At 34.2% G+C, this 21228-nt stretch overlaps 2 protein-coding genes across 4 annotated transcripts in view; one reads left to right on the forward strand and one right to left on the reverse strand.

The window, feature by feature from the left end:
• Positions 1-18355, reverse strand: LOC143072595 (regucalcin-like). 3 transcript variants are annotated; one of them, XM_076247612.1, is made up of 6 exons: positions 18218-18355; positions 7842-8006; positions 7171-7350; positions 6558-6773; positions 1297-1440; positions 1-579 (listed from the first exon to the last, which is right to left on the reverse strand). In XM_076247612.1, exons 2-6 carry the CDS (start codon positions 7996-7998, stop codon positions 374-376), a joined length of 903 nt encoding a protein of 300 aa, XP_076103727.1. In that variant the 5' UTR covers positions 7999-8006; positions 18218-18355; the 3' UTR covers positions 1-373. The 3 variants fall into 3 exon arrangements, with proteins under 3 accessions (XP_076103727.1, XP_076103746.1, XP_076103738.1); XM_076247631.1 differs by lacking the exon at positions 18218-18355 and adding an exon at positions 17719-17938; XM_076247623.1 differs by lacking the exon at positions 18218-18355 and adding an exon at positions 8997-9094.
• The window catches only part of LOC143072589 (ornithine decarboxylase-like), a 25957-nt gene continuing 23024 nt past the window's right edge, over positions 18296-21228 (forward strand). The window contains exon 1 of the mRNA XM_076247598.1: positions 18296-18470. The gene's annotated coding sequence lies outside the window, so the exon portion shown is untranslated. The remainder of the gene's footprint in view (positions 18471-21228) is intronic.

Consider the following 21228-nt stretch of genomic DNA (forward strand, 5'->3'; position numbering starts at 1 on the left):
TTCAATTTGTGTATAGTTTTTGTTGAATTATGAGCATTTTTTAGTCTTTGGGGAAATGTTTTCAAATGAACATTTATGTTTTCTGAACATGCGTCTCTGTCTATCTTCAGTGTACCATTACACCAAATATACATTTTTCGTAAGCAATAATAACATCACTGATTTCGATGCTTGAAACAATTGAGGTTATAAAAAAACCCATATCAAAAATATAATGCCCATTCAAACTGTTATGATCCAAACGGTTATGCGATATCTTGAGTTTCACACAAAGCAGTACCCCGCAAGAATACAAATATGTAATTATAATGACTATAATGATACGAATTATTGAAATTGACTTGTTAATATATGGTCAACATAATGTTTTCAACTATCCTTCAAACTGAACTGCAGGATTTCCTTTTGCTTCAAGATCAGTTACTTTAAACACAGATCCAGACAATGGATACTTTGATAACTCTTCGTCAGGGCATCCATATCGACTGCATGTGACGAACATCTCGTCGTAATCTGTACCTCCAAAACAGCAAGATGACGTTCTGTGTGCTGGCATGTGGATTACACTCATAGTTTTACCTGTAGAGAACAGAAAGGCAAATTGATGCATCATACACTATACAAGCAGAAATATTCCTTGTTTACACTGTCTTTTTAAATTCAATACAATTGACCAGTATCACTTATAATCATAACTGGCGTATTTTTAATTGATGACGTTTTTTTTGTTTGGTTTTTTTTTTTTTTTATAAAAACGGTTACAGTTATCTGAAATTTTACAAAGGTGTGTAACTTTGAATTATCGAGCTTAGTCATTGACAAATAACTATATAAAGAACAACACAAATTATCCCCGTGCATACCCCGAACGAATCAAACTAACATCTAAAAGCAAACAAAATAAAACAATGCCCTCTAAAAAAAAAAAAAAAAACACACCCCGCCCCCCAAAAAAATAATTGGATGGATTTCTAATGAGTTCGGCTATAAAAGGGGTGCACTTGGTGCACATAGCAGAAAACATACAAGACGTCAATCAACTTTACTGCTGAAACGGTCATATATGTTATCAATGCGATAATTAACAGTTTTAATCAAGATTCAATTAATATCCTTTTGTAGTTTTAGTTTTCATTTTGTAAATTGTTTACATGATCTGTGGATATCTTTTCGTTGTGTGCTAGTTATCGACTCTTGGATGTTTCTTGATTAGTATTGTTCTCAAGTCTGCTTGTTATTTTGATTTCCCTTGTAACATAATTGTTGCATCCCTTATTTCATAATTTTTCTACAAACCTGTGTCAGGATCGAATTGAACAACTCGTCCACCAAAGAAAAAAGCAACCCATAATTTTCCATTGGTGTCAATAGTCATACCATCAGGGACTCCTAGTATACTCTCTGTTTCTGGTTCAAATTTTATCAGTGTCTGTTGGTTTTCTGTAACATATCTAGATATATGACTACTTGTTATAATACGTTAATACCATTCTTTACAATGGTTCCATACTTCGAAAATGTCACATGGGTGGCCAGGGTGGGTGTGTATGTCACATGGGTGGTCAGGGTGGGTGTGTTACAATAATCGTATAGTTTCTAGCTGTTATATGTCTTAATTAAACACGTTTTTATCCATATCGACGTTTACTTAATTTGAATTATTACTGGATTGCAAATCATTATCTGGCTATTACCGACACAGAAAGTGTGCCTTACAAAATGTATCATAAGCAAAGAAACATATGCCCAATTTTCTGGGAGTATTTTAGGGGACAACTATTTGTTTTATTCTGGGGAGCCTAGGATATCTGCATCATTAATAATGATCTATTATCTTAGGTCAGATCTAACGTTAAAACAACGATTCACATGTAAACCATCATATGGTTGAATATTATTATTAATGTGAGTAAATGAGTTACATTTAAGAAGCCTTTGGGGGTTTTAACTTTGGCAAAATTCTCAGAGTACCAAATTTTAATTCGCCCTCTGGAGTTGGTGAGTAATGTCATGGTCAATTTAACTGGTTCGTCTTAACCTAGAGCAGACGAGTTCGTTAATACATATATAAGGATGTAGTCTTCTGTCATCTGAACAACAAAAACGCCTTCAAAATGTGCAATAGTTGCAGTACTTTGCTCAAGCATGTGCAATCGAATTGTAAGGGTATATGAAATGCAAACGAAATAATATCGCGTTACTCTTTGTATACAAACTAACTGCTTTTTTCTAAGTTAGGAACCTGTTATTCAGTGGATGTCGTTTGTTGGTGTGGTTCATAAATGTTTCTCATTTTTTATATAGATTAGGCCTCGTTTTTTATTCCCTTGGTGGCTCCTGCATTTGGATAACTACATATCAATCTTATTTATGTGCTTCCGCCACAAGGAGGACTATAATATAGTAATTCTTTTTTAAGTATTAGTTTATGTTTGTGTTGTAATATGTTTAAATTTTTCAGATTTCTGTGAAGAGGCTTGAGTGTCCTTTAAGCACCTGCCCTTGGTGACTCCTGCTTATGAACAACAATACTATTTGCTCATATGCATCAGCCACGACGAAGGAATTAACTCAAAGTTGTTTTTTTTCTATTATGGATGTGATGCTGCTTCTGGTGCATGGTCAATAATCACTAAACATACAGGTTTTGATATGTGAGTCACTACATGTATTATTTACTCAATTTATATTTCATGTTTTTTGTCAAACGTATTTTTTATTTTTTATTTTTGTTTATTGTCTATTGCAATTGTGTGATAAAAAAAAATCAATGTACTGATTATGCCCGTAATGGGTCCACTATTTGAAATAAAATATATTTTATCTTATCTCTTATAGATTAGGACTTTGGTTTTCCTGGTTTAATGGTTTTATACTAGAGTCATGTTTGGGGCCCTTTATAGCTTGTTGTTCGGAGTGAGCCAAGGCTCCGTATTGAAGGCCATTCTTTTGCCTCTGATACTTTTTTACACATTTAGACTTGGATTGATAGTCGTCTCATTGGTACTCACACCACATCTTCTTATATCTATTAACAACAACACATTAATCTAGCAAACGTGTCAAACCATTTAAACCTAAAACGACATTCATACTGCTACATGTCATCCGTTTTTAACACGCATGCATAATCTGTGTGTAGCCTATATTATTTTGAACTTCTTGGGCGTAAACGCACTGAAAAATTCATAAAATGCAAGTTTACAACAAAATTTCTCATAAAACATACACTTTATATCTTTCTAGATATAAATCTTAGTAGGTGAAGTGCATTGTTTAAAGCAATATATTCCAACATTTGTTTATATGTTAAAAGACTGAAAGGATCAGGCTTTACTTTCAGCTGAAGATGTTTATGATAATAGTTGAAAAATGAAGCATGTCTTTATTTAGAAAGTTTATGATACCTATAATAATCAAATCTACTTAATTAAACATTTTAGAACTAAATTTATTTAAAAGCCAATTAAAATGTCTTCGTTTCCTTTTCAAAATAATCATTTGGTGTGCCGTGGGTCTAATAAAAGAAATAACATTCGGCCAGTGGCGGATCCAGAAATTTGGGGGCCCACTGACTGACCTAAGCGGGGGGCCCGCTCCAGTCACACTTCAGTGATTCCCTATATAAGCAACCAAATTTTTTCCCAAAAAAGGGGGACCCTGCCCCCCCCCCCCATAAATCCGCCTCTGATTCCGAAGTTTAAATCAAAACCACAATGAGAAGGACATATAGCCGAGAAAACTCAAAAGAATGAAAAACAAACAACGGTTTAGGAGACAGTACATAGACGGGTATGTGTATACAAAAATGCGGCGACGACAATTTGTACCTCCTTTATTTGGTATATCTATAGAAACTTACAAACTTACAAACATATGGCATTGCGTACATGTAAAGGGCACTTATTTGGTTATCTGTTTACATATTTAACAAGACTTTAAAGGAACTGCAAATAAACATCCAATATCAAGTTTTTAGCTCACCTGGCCGAAAGGCCAAGTAAGCTTTTCTCATCACTTGGCGTCCGGCGTCCGTCGTCGTCCGTCGTCGTCGTCGTCGTCCTGCGTTAACTTTTACAAAAATCTTCTCCTCTGAAACTACTGGGCCAAATTTAACCAAACTTGGCCACAATCATCATTGGGGTATCTAGTTTCAAAAATGTGTCCGGTGACCCGGCCAACCAACCAAGATGGCCGCCATGCCTAAAAATAGAACATAGGGGTAAAATGCAGTTTTTGGCTTATAACTCAAAAACCAAAGCATTTAGGGCAAATCTGACATGGGGGTAGTATTGTTCATCAGGTCAAGATCTATCTGCCCTGAAAGGGCAATAACTCCTTAGGGGGTCAATTGACTATTTTGGTCATACTGACTTATTTTTAGTTCTTACTTTGCTGTACATTATTGCTGTTTACAGTTTATCTCTATCTATAATAATATTCAAGATAATAACAAAAAAACAGCAAAATTTCCTCAAAATTACCAGTTCAGGGGCAGCAACCTAACAACCGATTATCTGATTCATCTGAAAATTCCAGGGCAGATAGATCGTGACCTGATCAACAATTTTACTTCCTGTCAGATTTGCTCTTAATGCTTTGGTTTTTGAGTTATAAGCCAAAAACTGCATTTTACCCCCATGTTCTATTTTTAGCCATGGCGGCCATCTTGGTTTGTTGGCCGAGTTACCGGACACATTTTTTTAACTAGATACCCCAATGATGATTATGGCTAAGTTTGGTAAAATTTGGCCCAGTAGTTTCAGAGGAGAAGATTTTTCTAAAAGATAACTAAGATTTACGAAAAATGGTTAAAAATTGACTATAAAGGGCAATAACTCCTAAAGTGGTCAACTGACCATTTTGGTCATGTTGACTTATTTGTAGATCTTACTTTGCTGAACATTATTGCTGTTAACAGTTTATCTCTATCTATAATAATATTCAAGATAATAACCAAAAACAGCAAAATTTCCTTAAAATTACCATTTCAGGGGCAGCAACCCAACAACGGAATGTCCGATTCATCTGAAAATTTCAGGGCAGATAGATCTTGACCTGATGAACAATTTTACCCCTGTCAGATTTGCTCTAAATGCTTTGGTTTTTGAGTTATAAGCCAAAAACTGCATTTTACCCCTATGTTCTATTTTTAGCCATGGCGGCCATCTTGGTTTGTTGGCCGGGTCACCGGACACATTTTTTAAACTAGATACCCCAATGATGATTATGGCCAAGTTTGGTTAAATTTGGCCCAGTAGTTTCAGAGGAGAAGATTTTTGTAAAAGTTAACGCAGGACGACGACGGACGCCGGACGCCAAGTGATGAGAAAAGCTCACTTGGCCTTTCGGCCAGGTGAGCTTAAAATGTGTCCGGTGACCCGCCCAACCAACCAAGATGGCCGCCATGGCTAAAAATAGAACATGGGGGTAAAATGCAGTTTTTGGCTTATAACTCAAAAACCAAAGCATTTAGAGCAAATCTGACATGGGGTAAAATTGTTCATCAGGTCAAGATCTATCTGCCCTGAAATTGCAGATGAACCGGACATTCCGTTGTTGGGTTGCTGCCCCTGAAATGGTAATTTTAAGGAAATTTTGCTGTTTTTGGTTATTATCTTGAATATTATTATAGATAGAGATAAACTGTAAACAGCAATAATGTTCAGCAAAGTAAGATCTACAAATAAGTCAACATGACCAAAATGGTCAGTTGACCACTTTAGGAGTTATTGCCCTTTATAGTCAATTTTTAACCATTTTTCGTAAATCTTAGTAATCTTTTAGAAAAATCTTCTCCTCTGAAACTACTGGGCCAAATTTAACCAAACTTAGCCATAATCATCATTGGGGTATCTAGTTAAAAAAATGTGTCCGGTAACTCGGCCAACAAACCAAGATGGCCGCCATGGCTAAAAATAGAACATGGGGGTAAAATGCAGTTTTTGGCTTATAACTCAAAAACCAAAGCATTAAGAGCAAATCTGACAGGAAGTAAAATTGTTGATCAGGTCACGATCTATCTGCCCTGGAATTTTCAGATGAATCAGATAATCGGTTGTTAGGTTGCTGCCCCTGAATTGGTAATTTTAAGGAAATTTTGCTGTTTTTTTGTTATTATCTTGAATATTATTATAGATAGAGATAAACTGTAAATAGCAATAATGTACAGCAAAGTAAGAACTAAAAATAAGTCAGTATGACCAAAATAGTCAATTGACCCCCTAAGGAGTTATTGCCCTTCATAGTCAATTTTTAACAATTTTCTTAAAATTTGAAGATTTTCAATAACATTTTCCACAGAAAGTACTGTTATAGATAGAGATAATTGTAAGCAGCAAGAATGTTTAGTAAAGTAAGATCTACAAACACATCACCATCACCAAAACACAATTTTGTCATGAATCCATCTGTGTCCATTGTTTAATATTCACATAGACCAAGGTGAGCGACACAGGCTCTTTAGAGCCTCTAGTTTTTAAACAGTAAATGAAGGACATTCAAGTAGTATTTTTCCAAAAAGCATGACTGATAAACCCGTTGTCAAATGTACTTACTAATAGTTCCACTGTTTAAGTCATAGTCGAACACATAAATACATCGTGGGATGGAATCGATGAAGTACATGGACTTGTTGTCAGCTGACCACGCTAACCCGTTAGCGCAGTCCAGCTTTTCTAAATGCTTCTTGACAGATCCGTCCGTGTCGAATGAATACAAAGAACCTTGACCTTTCTCTATAATACCTGGTGGATTTTCCATGCCCACTGTACCTGTAAAGAATTATTGTGTTAAAAAGTGTTCTTCAACCCTATATTATATATGATAAACCATTGTGTTATAGTACTAAGTATACACCCGCGATGAGAGGTAGACTAATAGAATCTGAACAAATTTGCTTATATCTGAGTATTAATGAAAGATATAAACTGAGGCAATTTGGAATGTTGCCCGTTTTGACATTCTCCATAGAAGCAAGTTTTGATTATCTGAGGCCAATAATATGGTAATTCAAAATATGATATTTTTTACCGGTATTCCCGATATCGGAAATAGTAATGTTTTGTAAACATGCGCAAGATTCACTTTGTTAGATTTACAAATTACGCTGCGATGTAAGTACCTGCTTTTGCCTCCAGTATCTTATGGTTAACCCAATAAATTACTTACCTGCCCATAACCGACCACGGGCATCACATTTTCCATCATTAAATCTGGTCGGTTTATCCTGATCCACTTCATGTAAAACAGTGACTTTCTTGGTGTCCCAATCCAGATGAGAGATTGTTTGTCCCAAACCAATTATAACACCACCCTTTTTTGAAGGTATTACAAATCCTATTGTGTTGTCTGTAAATATAATTATAAAAACCATGATATAATATAATATACATTAATTTTTCGCGATGGGACATTTAAAGTCTGAAATACTGAAGCAGAATTTTCTTTAAAATGAATTCTCATAATTAAATAAAACAGGCTTTTGGTCTAAGAATTGCCGTCTCATTGGTGAATATACTATATATCACCTCTCGTTCTTATTTTTAAAAGTAGTCCATCCTTGAGAAGCTATTTCTAATCTTTAGATTATTTGTACAGGGTTTGCATCCTTAAAAGAAGAAAATAATCTGGCTTTTTTCACAAACTATTTTGATAATATAAAAAGAACAACAACAACAAAACATCCTAATTAAATTTTGGTTTATTGGCACAAGAAAAGATCGCTTAATCAATATCCTCGAATTCGAAGTAAAAAATTAAATCCGCAGCAAGTGCGCAATAGGTAAAATTTTCATCATTTTGACTTACAGTACTTGGACACTCAGCATTTCATGGCATACCTAATGTGATCTTCTGCACTTCCTTTGTAACGGAGTTACATCGAAAAACACTGTTGGCATATATGTCTACATAATACAGAGTTTTGGAAGCTTCGTCCCAGTGAGGACCTTCTCCTACTGTGACACAGGCATCTTTAACGACAATTTCTACGGGCATTTTTTTCTCTGTAGTTAAATAAAAAAATATAATAAACGGTAGACCTCAAAAATATTCTGCATATTTCTGCACATGGTAAAAGTTACATTAAATTGCTTTTGAAATTCATACTATTTGTCCCTTCGTCCTGAATATACATGACATATTTTCCACTGGACGTTAAGCAAATCTACAACAAACCAATCAATATATCTATTTGGTTTTATGTTACAGCCGATTTCAATGAGTATGTAGCTAAAAGTAATATATTTGGTTAGCTTGCCTGTTAGCTGAACCGTGAAGTCATTGTTAGGTGAGGTATACTACCCCTTTCGAAGTAGCCTAGTCCTGCAGACAGATAGATTGGTTATCTGTCGGACTAGTCTACTCTTAGAGGAGGTAGTTTACCTAACCCAACAATGACTTCACATTTCAGCTTTCAAGCAAGCTAACCAAAGATATTACCTTTAGCTATATACTCATTGAAATCGGCTGTAAAAGCATTAGATGTCTTTTAATTGTTGTTTTTGTCGTATCAGGAAGCAGTAATTTGCATTTACTTCTCTCCATTCGTCATAAAAAATGAGATGCTAATATATTAAGATCTCAAAAATGAAAATAAAAGAACAAAGGCAACCCAATGTTCACGAAGGCACTCAGCACAATAAAATAAAAGAACATTTTTTCTTTTCTTTGTTTCTTTGTTCAATTGGTGGTATAGCATCGTTTATTGAATCATAACATACATACAGTTTATATGATAAATAGGGTATACATTCCATAATCGCTTGCTATATTCTTACATTTGTTGTCTTAAATTACTTATATTTTTTGGTAAAAAATACTGTCTTGTTTGCCCGACAACAGCATATGTTCAAAAAGTTTTAAAACAAAAGCATGACTCAAATTGCGCAACCAATAACATTGACAGCGACAGTCATATTTGATGACTCTACACTTTAGGCAAATATGATTGCAGTTATTTTAATTGTATCTACCCATATTTTAACCCCACTTACCTAAACTGTATTACGTCATGTCATCGTTATCAGTCACGCAAAAGTTTATCAAACACCTTATCAGTATTGAGTCAGACTACGATCTATAAACGTTAAAACAACTTTTTGAGGTAAATAATAAAGTGTATATGAAATTATATTGTTGTCTCGGGTTGTTACGATTGTGATATTGGAGAAGTCGTATGATTTTCTCTATTAATTTTAAGGATTACGTTTAACCTTTAAAGTTTAATATGACAAAACGACCTCCTTTTAGATAGTTTGTCATAGGTCTTGTAGAAAGATGGTAGTGTAAAAAAAGAGAGGTGAATAATATAAAATGGACATTCAAACTCATAAGTCGAAAACGAAATGACAAAGCCGTGGCAAACTGAGATATGAAAATTACCAAAATGACAAAAAACAGTATACAAAAGACAACATAGAAAACTTAAAGACTAGACAGAATAAACAACATAAAAAACAGGGATGATCTCAGGAAGGTTAAGTAGATCCTGCTCGTGTTACTCAGGTGGTTACGGGAAATGACCATTGTTTTTGTCTTGCATCCAAAAACAATTCACGGAGTGTTCTTTATATACTTGTTTCAGTTGTTTGTATCATTAATTATATCATCATAACACACATAATTGTGGTAAAGTATGGTCAACTACAAATAATGGAAAATAATAGTTCCAAGGATAAGACTTTTCTGTCAAACGGTCTCAGAGAAGTCGCGATAACAAGGTGTTATCATATACTTAGACTAAATACATATGAGTTTTACTGTATGATAATATAACATTAAATTAACGTAAACTCCATATTTTTCGAATTGGTTTTGTGCACTACTTTGTAAAAATTACATACGCTAAGTTGTGTCCCCTGTAATAAAAATGTGTTGAACTTATCTTATTCTGTACACCAATCACGAATAGGAACTTAAAACCCTCATTGCTTAAGAAACAATATTGAAAATAAGCATGAATCTTCCCCAAGTGCTTAGAACGGTTTGTTTTCCCAAATCCTCTATATTTTGTTCTTCAGTGCCAAGGGAACCATTATTTAATTTGCTAATCAGAATCAAAGATTTACTCTTTGGGTCATACTTTTCATCTGATCGGCACCAAATAAGGATCATTGGTATACGATCATCCATGCCTATCTTCCCTTGAATTTTTAATTAAAATTTCAAAGAAGTTTAAGACAAAATTGTAGAAAAGCTATGATTTACCATACAGTGGTTCCAAAAGGAACAGTGCGTCCAAATGCTGTAATGTTTGCAACCTAATTACAAATGTAAGCTTAAAAATGACCAAGTGTACAAGATCTACCAACTAAAGTCCTAAACATTTCGCCTTGCCGTTTCAGGGGAGAATATTTTCAAATTATTAAGGTGTCAAGGTTTTCTATGGAGTGTAGCCAGTACCTAAAAGAACATACAACATGTAGTTTTAATAATGATAAATAGGGAATACATTCCATTATGGCTAAGCATATTCTTATGATTATTCGCTTTAATTACTTATATTTTTTTGGGAAAAAAATTACTGTCATGTTTGCCTAACAGTGACGCAAGTTTTAAATAGTTAAATAATCACTGTTAGGCAAACATGACAGTATTTTTTTTCCCCAAAAAAGGTCATATTTGATGAAACATTTTGCCTTGCCGTTTCAGGGGATATTTTTTTCAAAATTGGTATTTTGTCTCTGGAGGGTAGCCAGTACTTTGAAGAAAATACATCATTTAATACTCATACTGACAGAAAAGTATAATATTTTGTTATATATTGCCCCTGTTTATTATATTTTGATAACCATTAATAAGGACGTTATAAATTGCTTCCAACGAATATATATATATATATATAAGAATGTTGTGCGTTTTTATGTACTATAAACTGTTATAAAAGAATGTTGTGCTTTTATTTACACCATGAACTATAAGCACCTAGACATCTGACAACCTTGTCTTTCATAAATATAGTCTGTTTAGGAATTCATTTTTTTTTTGTCATTATACCTCTTTTGTCGTTTCATGCATAATGACACATAACAAAAGAATTTCAATATACCACCACCACATTATATTGTGAAAGCAAGGTTGTACTCTATAGCACCCCATCTTTAAACTAGAATATTATTACATATTGTGGGTACTTCAGATGCAATCGGTATCACAGATCTATTGGATGTTTTTTCGGCATGACAGATAGGTAAGTTTATAAAAAAATACTTATGCTTACAGTGCTTCTATGGTAATATCTTTTCTTATTTCGCGCATTTTTAATGCAATCGGCTATGAGACCGTCACAGGGGCGGATCCAGTCGTTTTAAAAGGGGGGGGGGGATGTTTCAACTATATGCTCCCATTCAAATGCATTGATCGTCCAAAAAAGGGGTGTTCAAACCCCCGGACCCCCCCCCTTGGATCCGCCAATGCGTCAGGTGTGAAATACCGATGACAAACGTCGTGCAATCGCGTTTTCAAAAAATAGCGTTGCAATTGTTTATAAATCAATGGATCGCCACTTTTAAAGTTTCGAAAATATAGGCATGTTGTGTGTATCCTTCAACATTTCTGTTGTTATAAACTGCTATATACAGATTTTGGTCAATCAACATGGTTTACTTTCGTGTACGACGGACCAGAAAAACTCTGAAAGTAGATCTTGGCAACCGTGAACAATAATACGGATTGAACGTCAAGTTTCAATGTGTTCCCTTCTATATGTTGAATACTATGAATAAGGAGGAATATGATACATGCTAGAAATCAACTAAGTTAGCCATTGGTTCTGTTAGTAAAGTTTCCAAAAATAATACCAGCGCCTTCAAAATAAAGCAATAACAAAAAAAGACTAATATTTGTTATGGGGAAACGAGGGATTTATATAATATTTAAATCCTTGGTGAAACCTAAAAAAAAATTAAAATAAATTTTCGGCGCACAATGTCAATGGTATTAAAAGTTTCAGATCTTCAGAAAATTTTAATAAGTTTAATGAGACGTTTAGGAGGAGTTACGTTAAAAAAAATAGGTATTGCAGATGAAATAATGGTATAGTTAATATGAATTGCTATGCATGGGAAACCCATAAAATAAACAGAAGAAAGAGGGAGAAGAAGAAAGGGACATCTGGCTGAACGAATGATCACCTCCGTTCATGTGAAGAACGATGAACACTGCTTTCAGTATATCGGTGTGTGTTTCTCCCTTCTCAATAAATACTGTAGTAGACCGCCTCATTGAACTCGTGGTCGGATATTCGGCGCGAGTACTGAAGTCATGAGTTCGAAACCTAGCCGGGTCAAATCAAATGCTGATAAATTGATTTTTGTTGCTTTTCCGCTAAGCACGCGGCCTTAAGGAGTAAAAGCAAAAAATTGTAGGCTAAGAATCAGCCATTTTCAAAAAGGGATTCCAATCCTGGATAAAAGGGGTTCTAACCATATGTCTCCATTCAAAAGCATTCATCGTCAAATAAGGGGGTGCTTCCAACCCCGGGACCCCTCCCTTATACCCGCCATTGGCCACATATATAAAATGTGGCGGGATTGAACACATGGGACAGTGGTGTAACAAAACAACAAGTATTGCCGGTAATAGTACTGCAAAGAGGAGAAAATGCAAATGTATATATGCTAATCCTAAGACATGTTTTGTTGATTTTATGAACTTTATATACGAATTAGCATATAATATTTTGACAGAATTAATTTGGTATTTCTTTTCAGAAAATAAGATAGATAAATTAATTAATTTTTTCGATTTTCAGTTAAATAATTCTAAGAGTCAAAATCGTATGGAAAATTTTGAGAAAAACCTGTGACATTGCCGGTTTTATGTACATTGATTTTAGATAAAAGTCACACTATATGAAGAAAGGGCCAGCTGAAGACTACCTTCGGATGTGGGATTTTCTCGCTGTGTTGAAGACACATTGGTGGCCGTCGGCTGTTTTACCAATGGTCTGTGAAATCCAAAGTTGGTGTCACGTATATGTGCTTGTTTTTCAAGATTCTTACGCGTATAAAGATAAGAACATGTGATATGATTGCCAATAAGACAAATTTCATGCACATCGTCACGTTTTCCTCAGATTGTAGATCATATCTTTAAACTAAACACGTCATTCGGTCTCCCGTCCGTGAATATGATTTAAAAAAAAAATCTTATGATTCGAGAGTCATTGATGAGTCGTTTGTAGACAAAAAGCGCATCTGGCGTATTTAAAAATATCCTAATAACTTTACGTTTAATCTTTATCACTGAAATTCACCCGAGAAAAAAAAACGTGGTCACAATTGACCCGTTCAAATCACTCGAAAAACACCCAGCCGGACACATTAATTTATATGAAACAGGTAGTTTAATCTGTCGCGGATCTGGTTTGGGAATATTCTGTTGAATTCAACCTTGCCGATCAGAGATCTTACGCTAATACAAAATGTCTAAGTCAGAAATAGCAAATCATGTGGACTAAAATTGTACTTTACTGCGCGCCAATTCTTTCACGTGTTAGCATATTAATCAATCTTGGAGTCTATGTCCCCAATCGGACTTTACTGTTTCTGTATACATCCTGCAAACCCAAATGGACACTACAAACAAAATTAATTCAATGGCCCTAGCAGGCAAGACATTGTTGATACGCACAGCCTAAACCTCTCCGTACAGCAAAGTATATATAAATGGAAATAAAATGAATCCAATTATCACACAATAAATCTTCATAGTAAATTAAGGCATGTCGTATTTATAAGACAGGTTTTTGAGAGATCATAATTTCAAGGGACACTACCAACGAAATATATAAAAAATATAGAATATAATATTTTTTGGTACTATCATTAATGAAAGTGAAATAGTGAAATAATTATTCGCTTTTAGCCGCCAGTATAGTTCAATTTTGTTAAGCAAAAGAAACATTGATGATAAATTATTCACTTGCAAGTGAATAATTCGACCTCATTAAATCTGTATTCATGTGAACTTCAATTTAACCACATAGCTGGAGATGGACAACGCATGAATCGTGCGTGTAAAGTTATTTAAAGAAAAGAGCGTGAAAATTTAAAGTGACACAAAGGTTAATCATTTGATTGACTGATTCGATCCACAAAAAAATCATTCTTATATAGGTAAAACGATGATAAACATATATTATTAATCTATAATATGAAATTAAACAGACTTAATAAAGTCAATTGCACGAGTTCGCTTAATCTATTTAAATCTATAGTTTTTTTACATCGCTTATATGGTAAACGGAGGACATCGAAGGTCAACTCGATAACTGATTAGATGGCGTCTAGTCTAAAACATACACGAAACCGCAAACGAAGCTACATATTATCGAGCCCCATGGCCTGTAAATTGTTTATTTCATACTTTTAATAGTTTAGATAAATGTTTTAGATTGTTTTAAATCTAAGATGAGAATTTAAGTATAATCGGTTAACATGAATGTGACAGCTAGTGTCCTTTTAGGCGCGTTCTATACATTTGATTTTCAATATATTCCTCTATTTCACTGTCAGTTTTTTTTATTGTATCTCTGGAAAAATAAATGCTTGATACAAACAAATAAGAACATGTGGTATTCATATAAATTGTCAATTAGACCAAGGATATCAAACCTTCCACTAGATCCCAACATAAGTAAACCTTCAACAGTGAGAAAAACATTGTCAAACTTGCTCTGACATCTGGCAACCTCTTTTAGCACTTGCTTAATCAGGGTACCACAGCGATTCATAAATGTCCGTCAGACGACAGAGCAATTCCGAACTGGAAAAACCTATATCGTAATGGGACGAACGTGCTTAAAAGTTCGTGAGAGCAGGTTCAAGCCTTCCCATTATCTATAACAATGGTGCAACAGCACAACATAAGAACAATTAAAGAGCATCCGAGATCACACCAGTTTTGTTCGGGTTGCCCAGTCTTTAAATCCTCAGAGTACTCACATTTTTTTCGGAAAGCTATTTGAAATCCGTACTTAACCTAATGATAAAACTAAATAATAAATTAGTTTACCTCCAATTAGAGCAGTCTGAAAAAGCATGTCCTAGTGATATATTTTTTCTCTCTCGACATTCAGATACAGTTCAAAATCGCAAAAGAATACAAAAATTCAATGTCGCCTAACAACGTAAAGTCCCATTAATAAGGGCTAGAGGCTCTACAGGGCCTGTGTCGCATCTTCACCAAGGATGTGTATACTGTAAGACTCCAATGCCGAACACTCTCTAATATAATTATGAACTATATAGGCGGCAAAATTCACGACAAAAACCTCATTTTTGTTGACCATGTATAATTGCTGATATACTTTTTCTGATTTATACAGTATCACTCTGCATGCCTACCTAAATCTTAGCTCAAAACACAAACTGATAGGCCTTACAACTAAGTCATTTAAAGGAATCTGTTGACTCTTCAGTCTTGTGACGATTTCAGCTAAACTTGTATCTTAGGTTAAATTTGTCAGGAAATATAAGAAAAATCGAAAAATTGTCCAAAGATTGATTGAGTAGTGGCTTCGTACAGTCCAGTGGAACATATTACATGCATGTTCAGCGGGATGATAAATTCATAGCGTGCAGAGTGATTCTTAGTTTAAACAATAAACAATATCTTATTTTCAAAAAGTGCACAAAATATAATAATACAATTTAAATACAGGGATTCGGAAACAAGAAAAACTTATATAAATATGTCTCCCTTTAAACAAAAAATGACAAAATTAGGAATATAGTACAAGAAACTCGTATAATATAATTTTTAATTCTTATTTAACATGTTTATTCTGTGGTTTGCCCGTTACTCGGAAGTCAGTTTGATCGAAAAATGTGATCAACTCGTTTTTCATAATTATAGTCCATGTAGCTGAGAACTTATGTAAATGTTCCGAAAATCAGGTTACATCAAAAAAAGTTTCAACATCTTAATCGACATCGACATAAAAATAATTGTTATGGAACAAATCTCCGTGTTTCTAAAATAAATCTTTGAACAACTTTAAAAATATTTTCGTTTTCCTCATCACTGATAAGTGCACTACCTGATAATAATGTTTGTATATTATATATTGGAAGTGTAGAAATGGTTTGTGTCCTGATGAGTCTATAATTTTGACATTCAAGCAAATAGTGTTTGCTGCTCTCAACTTGCCCACAAATACAGAGGCTGGAAAGAACAATATTTTTCTGGAAAAGGTGTACATTTAAGCCACTGCAGTTCAACCGGAGTCTGGCGTGAAGTATTTGGCCAGTCTACAACCAGCATTATAATATGTTTCTTAGTATCTCGATTTATATAATTTTTAAGTGTAAATTTTGAAGAATTACATCTAACATCTTGTGGAAGCCTGTTCCAATCACGAATGACAGATGGTAGGAAAGAATTTTGATAAAAGGTAGTTCTACAGTTCATATTTTGAACATTAAATGCACTTCTAGTATTATAGTTATAGACTTGATATAGTTGTTGAGGTACGAGACTACAAAGATAATTAGGAGGTTGATCATGAAACATTTCGTGAAATTTAATAATTTTATGTCTGGATATTCTTTCATTCAGAGATATCCAACCAGTATCATTATAAAGATTAGATTTAGAGCAAAGCTTAGTGGCACCTGTGACTATACAATGTACGAGCCGTTTCTATTTGAATGCTCCCTAGTTTGTCCTTTAAATAAATTGGTATGTTATCCCACACAGTATCCGCATATTCGAGAATAGGCCTGATGAAGCTGATATATGATAACTTGTAGATTATTACGCGATAGCTTAAACTTTAAACTCCTCATTAGATTTAAAGGAGGCGTAGTTTTATCAATAATATAGTTTACATGACTTTCCCAACAACCGTTGTCTTGAAAAATCAACCCTAAATGTTTATGCTATTTAACCTCTTGTATCAGTGTATCATTCATATATATTGTTGGATTATGGGGTTTTGCTCTTTTTCTAGATATGTTCATGGTTTCAGTTTTTCTTGGATTAAAATTTACAAGCCATTGTTGAGACCATAGGTAATTTTTTTCTATATCAGAGTTCATTAATTCAGCTGTAGCATACTCGTCTTCAACAACTATATATAATGATGTATCGTCAGCACAAAGTCTGATGTTGCATGATATGTCACATACAATATATATATCGTTTATGAATAATAAAAATAATACAGGGCCTAAAATTGAGCCTTGTGGGACACCTGCTTTAATGCTATACACATCAGAGGTCTGTCCTCCTATGACAACTCTTTGTCTTCTCTCGGATAAATAACTTTTAAACCATTTTGGTAAGTCCCCTTTTATTCCATATTTTTCTAGTTTATGAAGGAGGCCTTCATGCCAGACCCGGTCAAATGCTTTACTGATATCACAAAATACAACTTTTATTTCCTTTCCAAAATCAAGGGCTTTAGCAAGAGCGTTTGTAATATACATAAGTTGATTAACAGTACTATCGATATCCAGGCATAAAACCTGATTGCAAGTTTGTAATTATTTTATAACAAGAAAGAAAATTAGATAAATATTTAAAAATACATTTTTCCATACGGTTTTACCAATGATAGATAACATAGAGATTGATCTATAGTTTGATAAAATTTCTTGAGAACCACTCTTGAAAACTGGTATTACATTTGCTATTTTCCATTCATATGGATAAATGCAGTGAACAACATAGCTAGTGGGTAGCAAGTTAATTCTAAAGAGTGTTTCTTACTAGCTAGCCTTTGATCCTGGATCACTGCCAGTCTACAGTAGACGAAGTATTAAATTTGGTCATGATGTCAGGCTAAGCGTCTCATTCTCAATACACGATGCATCGAATTTAACGTACAAATTTAGAATTGATTGATTGATTGATTGATTGATTGTGAACTATTTTCACCCTGCCACGACAACAGTAGTGTGTTTTGTATTTTTATTATAACACGAATATAAATTCGTACCATTGCAATAAGTTTGACAACGATAATTTATCAGAGGTCCTAATGGGAGAGTCATTACTTATTTTCAATTATCAATACATGGTCAGATAAAAAAAAGTTCCGCCTGGACCGTTTTATCGTAATCCCCGTACTGACCCCCATGCTATTAGCTTTCGCATATTCGAAATATTGGATTATTTTTTTTTGTATTTTTTTGCAAAACATCTTAAACATTTATATTATCAAGAGTATGAAATAATAGGTTAAGTGAAATATTCAAAATAAACTTACTTAATTTGGAGATATATTATGTGTATATTCATCCGCTTGTTGCTAAAATAAGCACTTCCGTCAGAAAGTACAAAGTTTCATTTCCGCTGAACATTGCGTGAACATTGGATGGTGTGCAAGAACAGAAACGACCAACGTCAAACAGGGTTGTGTGGGAATATCTTGTAGGGATTGAATTTTTCACTAAGGTCTACATACAGTAGACAAAATTACGCCGAAAAAGGTTTCAGTTGGTTGTGAGCCGTCAGTCCAGGTAAAAAATTAATCTTAAAAATAAGAGCTGATAATCTGACACTTTATTTCTTAAACATGTGACATTTGCATGATCAACTTTATACACGTTAGATGTCAGTTTTAACATTCCTCGTACGAACTCAGCCTTTACTTGAAATATAAAAAAAATAAAAGTGGTTTACAAGGCACACTCAACTAAGACATGTATTTATATATAAACAGATAAAGAAGTGAAGAAATTATGAGACGTCACACTCACAGATTTCCTCACCAATGAGTAATGTGATACTGGTAATGACAATACCAGGAAAATACCCAAACAAAACTTATATAAGATAAGATATAAGAATGCTCCTTTGATTTTCCACAACTCGCTTCAAGGCTGGTCTCCAACACCGCCAATGTAGGTGTCTCTACAGATACAGAGCTAAATAATGCACCTTATCACTATGTGTCCGCCATTACTGGATATCACTCAGGTTCCCTTAAAATTTTGATGTCATAAAACTAAATATCTGATGCACAATGGAAGAGTAATTGATGTATGAGGTCAAAAGTTCAAAGGGCTTGGTCAGCCAGGAAATTGGAATATCAATAAGGTGTATGGCTTACCACCCTATACAATTTCCAAGCCAGTGCCACCATAGCCTTTGAGCACTTTAAAATGTTGGTTTGAAATCAGATGCAGTGATTTAATTAGGCTCTTCACAGTTAGTTCGGCCAAATTGGATAGGGGGCAGATTTTTTTGAAAGATGTGGAAAAAGTACGAAAGTGGGAAATCCTATGCATGTTTCCAAGCAACTACTCTGTTTTAATGATGTTTTCCAATATTTTTCACACCATTTTTACCTCCATTATGAAAATCTGCCCCCTTTCCAATATGGCTGAATTAATCATGAAGAGCCCTATTTTTTTACCTTTTTTTGAATGGCGCCTTGGTCTTAGGCAATTGGGAAAAATTTGACATACACTGTACATGGTGTGAATAGTCCCATTTGCCGATTCCTGTAATTGATCCTGTTATTGGATTCATTTTCTTTTTGTCTCCCTTTAGGAGTGACATACATGTATGCATGTATTTTCATTGGTAATTGAGTGCTAGGGACAACCTTTATTTTGAACGGTTTAAACTTAACGAAGAAATTAGCTGGTTGTGCCTCTGGTTAAGTTTTAAGGCATGACATGAACTAGATAAGATGATTGAATTTCAACTCAAATTCAGAATGGAAACTGGGAATGTGTTAAAGGAGACAACAACTTGATGAAAATAGACGAAGGCCACCAACTAAAATTCAAAAAAAAATACAAGACTAACAAAGGCCAGAGGCTTGATCCCGACTTGGGACAGGTGCAAAAATGTAGCAGGATTAAACATGTTGAGTGAGGTCTCAACCCTCCCTTTTACCTCTAGCCATTAGCCAATTAAGAATAAACAAACACACAGCAATACACACAGTAAAACTCAGTTTAAAAAAGTTCTAATGTCAGAATAGTTAACAGGAGAAGCTACATTGTAAGCAAAATGACAAATTTATGTTTAAGAACATACATGTATGCATGCAAGCATTTAATTGGGGGAAGTTGTTATGCCGACATTTATTAGGGGGTAGTTGTTATCGTACATTTTGTAATTAAGCTTCTGGCATCTGTTAGCCATATGTACATGTAATTATGCCCTGTCCTGAGTTTTTACATACCCGTTTAAAGGACTAATTATATGACCGCAAAAATTGAAAATTTTTTGGTCGTATATTGGTATGATGTTGGCGTCTGCGTCGTCGTCCGAATACTTTTAGTTTTCGCACTCTAACTTTAGTAAAAGTGAATAGAAATCTATGAAATTTTAACACAAGGTTTATGACCACAAAAGGAAGGTTGGGATTGATTTTGGGAGTTTTGGTCCCAACATTTTAGGAATTAGGGACCAAAGAGGGCCCAAATAAGCATTTTCTTGGTTTTCGCACTATAACTTTAGTTTAAGTAAATAGAAATCAATGATATTTTGACACAAAGTTTATGACCACAAAAGGAAGGTTGGGATTGATTTTGGGTGTTTTGGTTCCAACTGTTTAGGAATTAGGGGCCAAAAAAGGGCCCAAATAAGCATTATTCTTGGTTTTTGCACAATAACTTTAGTATAAGTAAATAGAAATCAATGAAATTTAAACACAAGGTTTATGACCACAAAAGGAATGTTGGGATTGATTTTGGGAGTTTTGGTCCCAACAGTTTAGGAATAAGGGGCCAAAAAGGGGCCCAAATAAGCATTATTTTTGGTTTTCGCACCATAACTTTAGTATAAGTAAATAGAAATCTATGAAATTTAAACACAAGGTTTATGACCATAAAAGGAAGGTTGGGTTTGATTTTGGGAGTTTTGGTCCCCAACAGTTTAGGAATAAGGGGCCCAAAGGGTCCAAAATTGAACTTTGTTTGATTTCATCAAAAATTGAATAATTGGGGTTCTTTGATATGCTGAATCTAACTGTGTATGTAGATTCTTAATTTTTGGTCCCGTTTTCAAATTGGTCTACATTAAGGTCCAAAGGGTCCAAAATTAAACTTAGTTTGATTTTAACAAAAAATGAATTCTTGGGGTTCTTTGATATGCTGAATCTAAAAATGGACTTAGATTGTCCAAAATTAAACTTTGTTTGATTTCATCAAAAATTGAATAATTGGGGTTCTTTGATATGCCAAATCTAACTGTGTATGTAGATTCTTAATTTTTGGTCCCGTTTTCAAATTGGTCTACATTAAGTCCAAAAGGTCCAAA

The sequence above is a fragment of the Mytilus galloprovincialis genome, chromosome 1, assembly GCF_965363235.1.
Source record: "Mytilus galloprovincialis chromosome 1, xbMytGall1.hap1.1, whole genome shotgun sequence".
Taxonomy (NCBI): Eukaryota; Metazoa; Mollusca; class Bivalvia; order Mytilida; family Mytilidae; genus Mytilus; species Mytilus galloprovincialis.

What these genes read in the sequence shown, in the direction of transcription:
- LOC143072595 (XM_076247612.1), bottom strand. Translation starts at nt 7,998, where the DNA reads ATGCCCGTAGAAATTGTCGTTAAAGATGCCTGTGTCACAGTAGGAGAA. An exon ending in AGTGCAGAAGATCACATTAG is followed by an intron (nt 7,351 to 7,841) that starts GTATGCCATGAA and finishes TTATATTTACAG; the next exon opens with ACAACACAATAGGATTTGTA. An exon ending in CTTAAACAGTGGAACTATTA is followed by an intron (nt 1,441 to 6,557) that starts GTAAGTACATTT and finishes GATATGTTACAG; the next exon opens with AAAACCAACAGACACTGATA.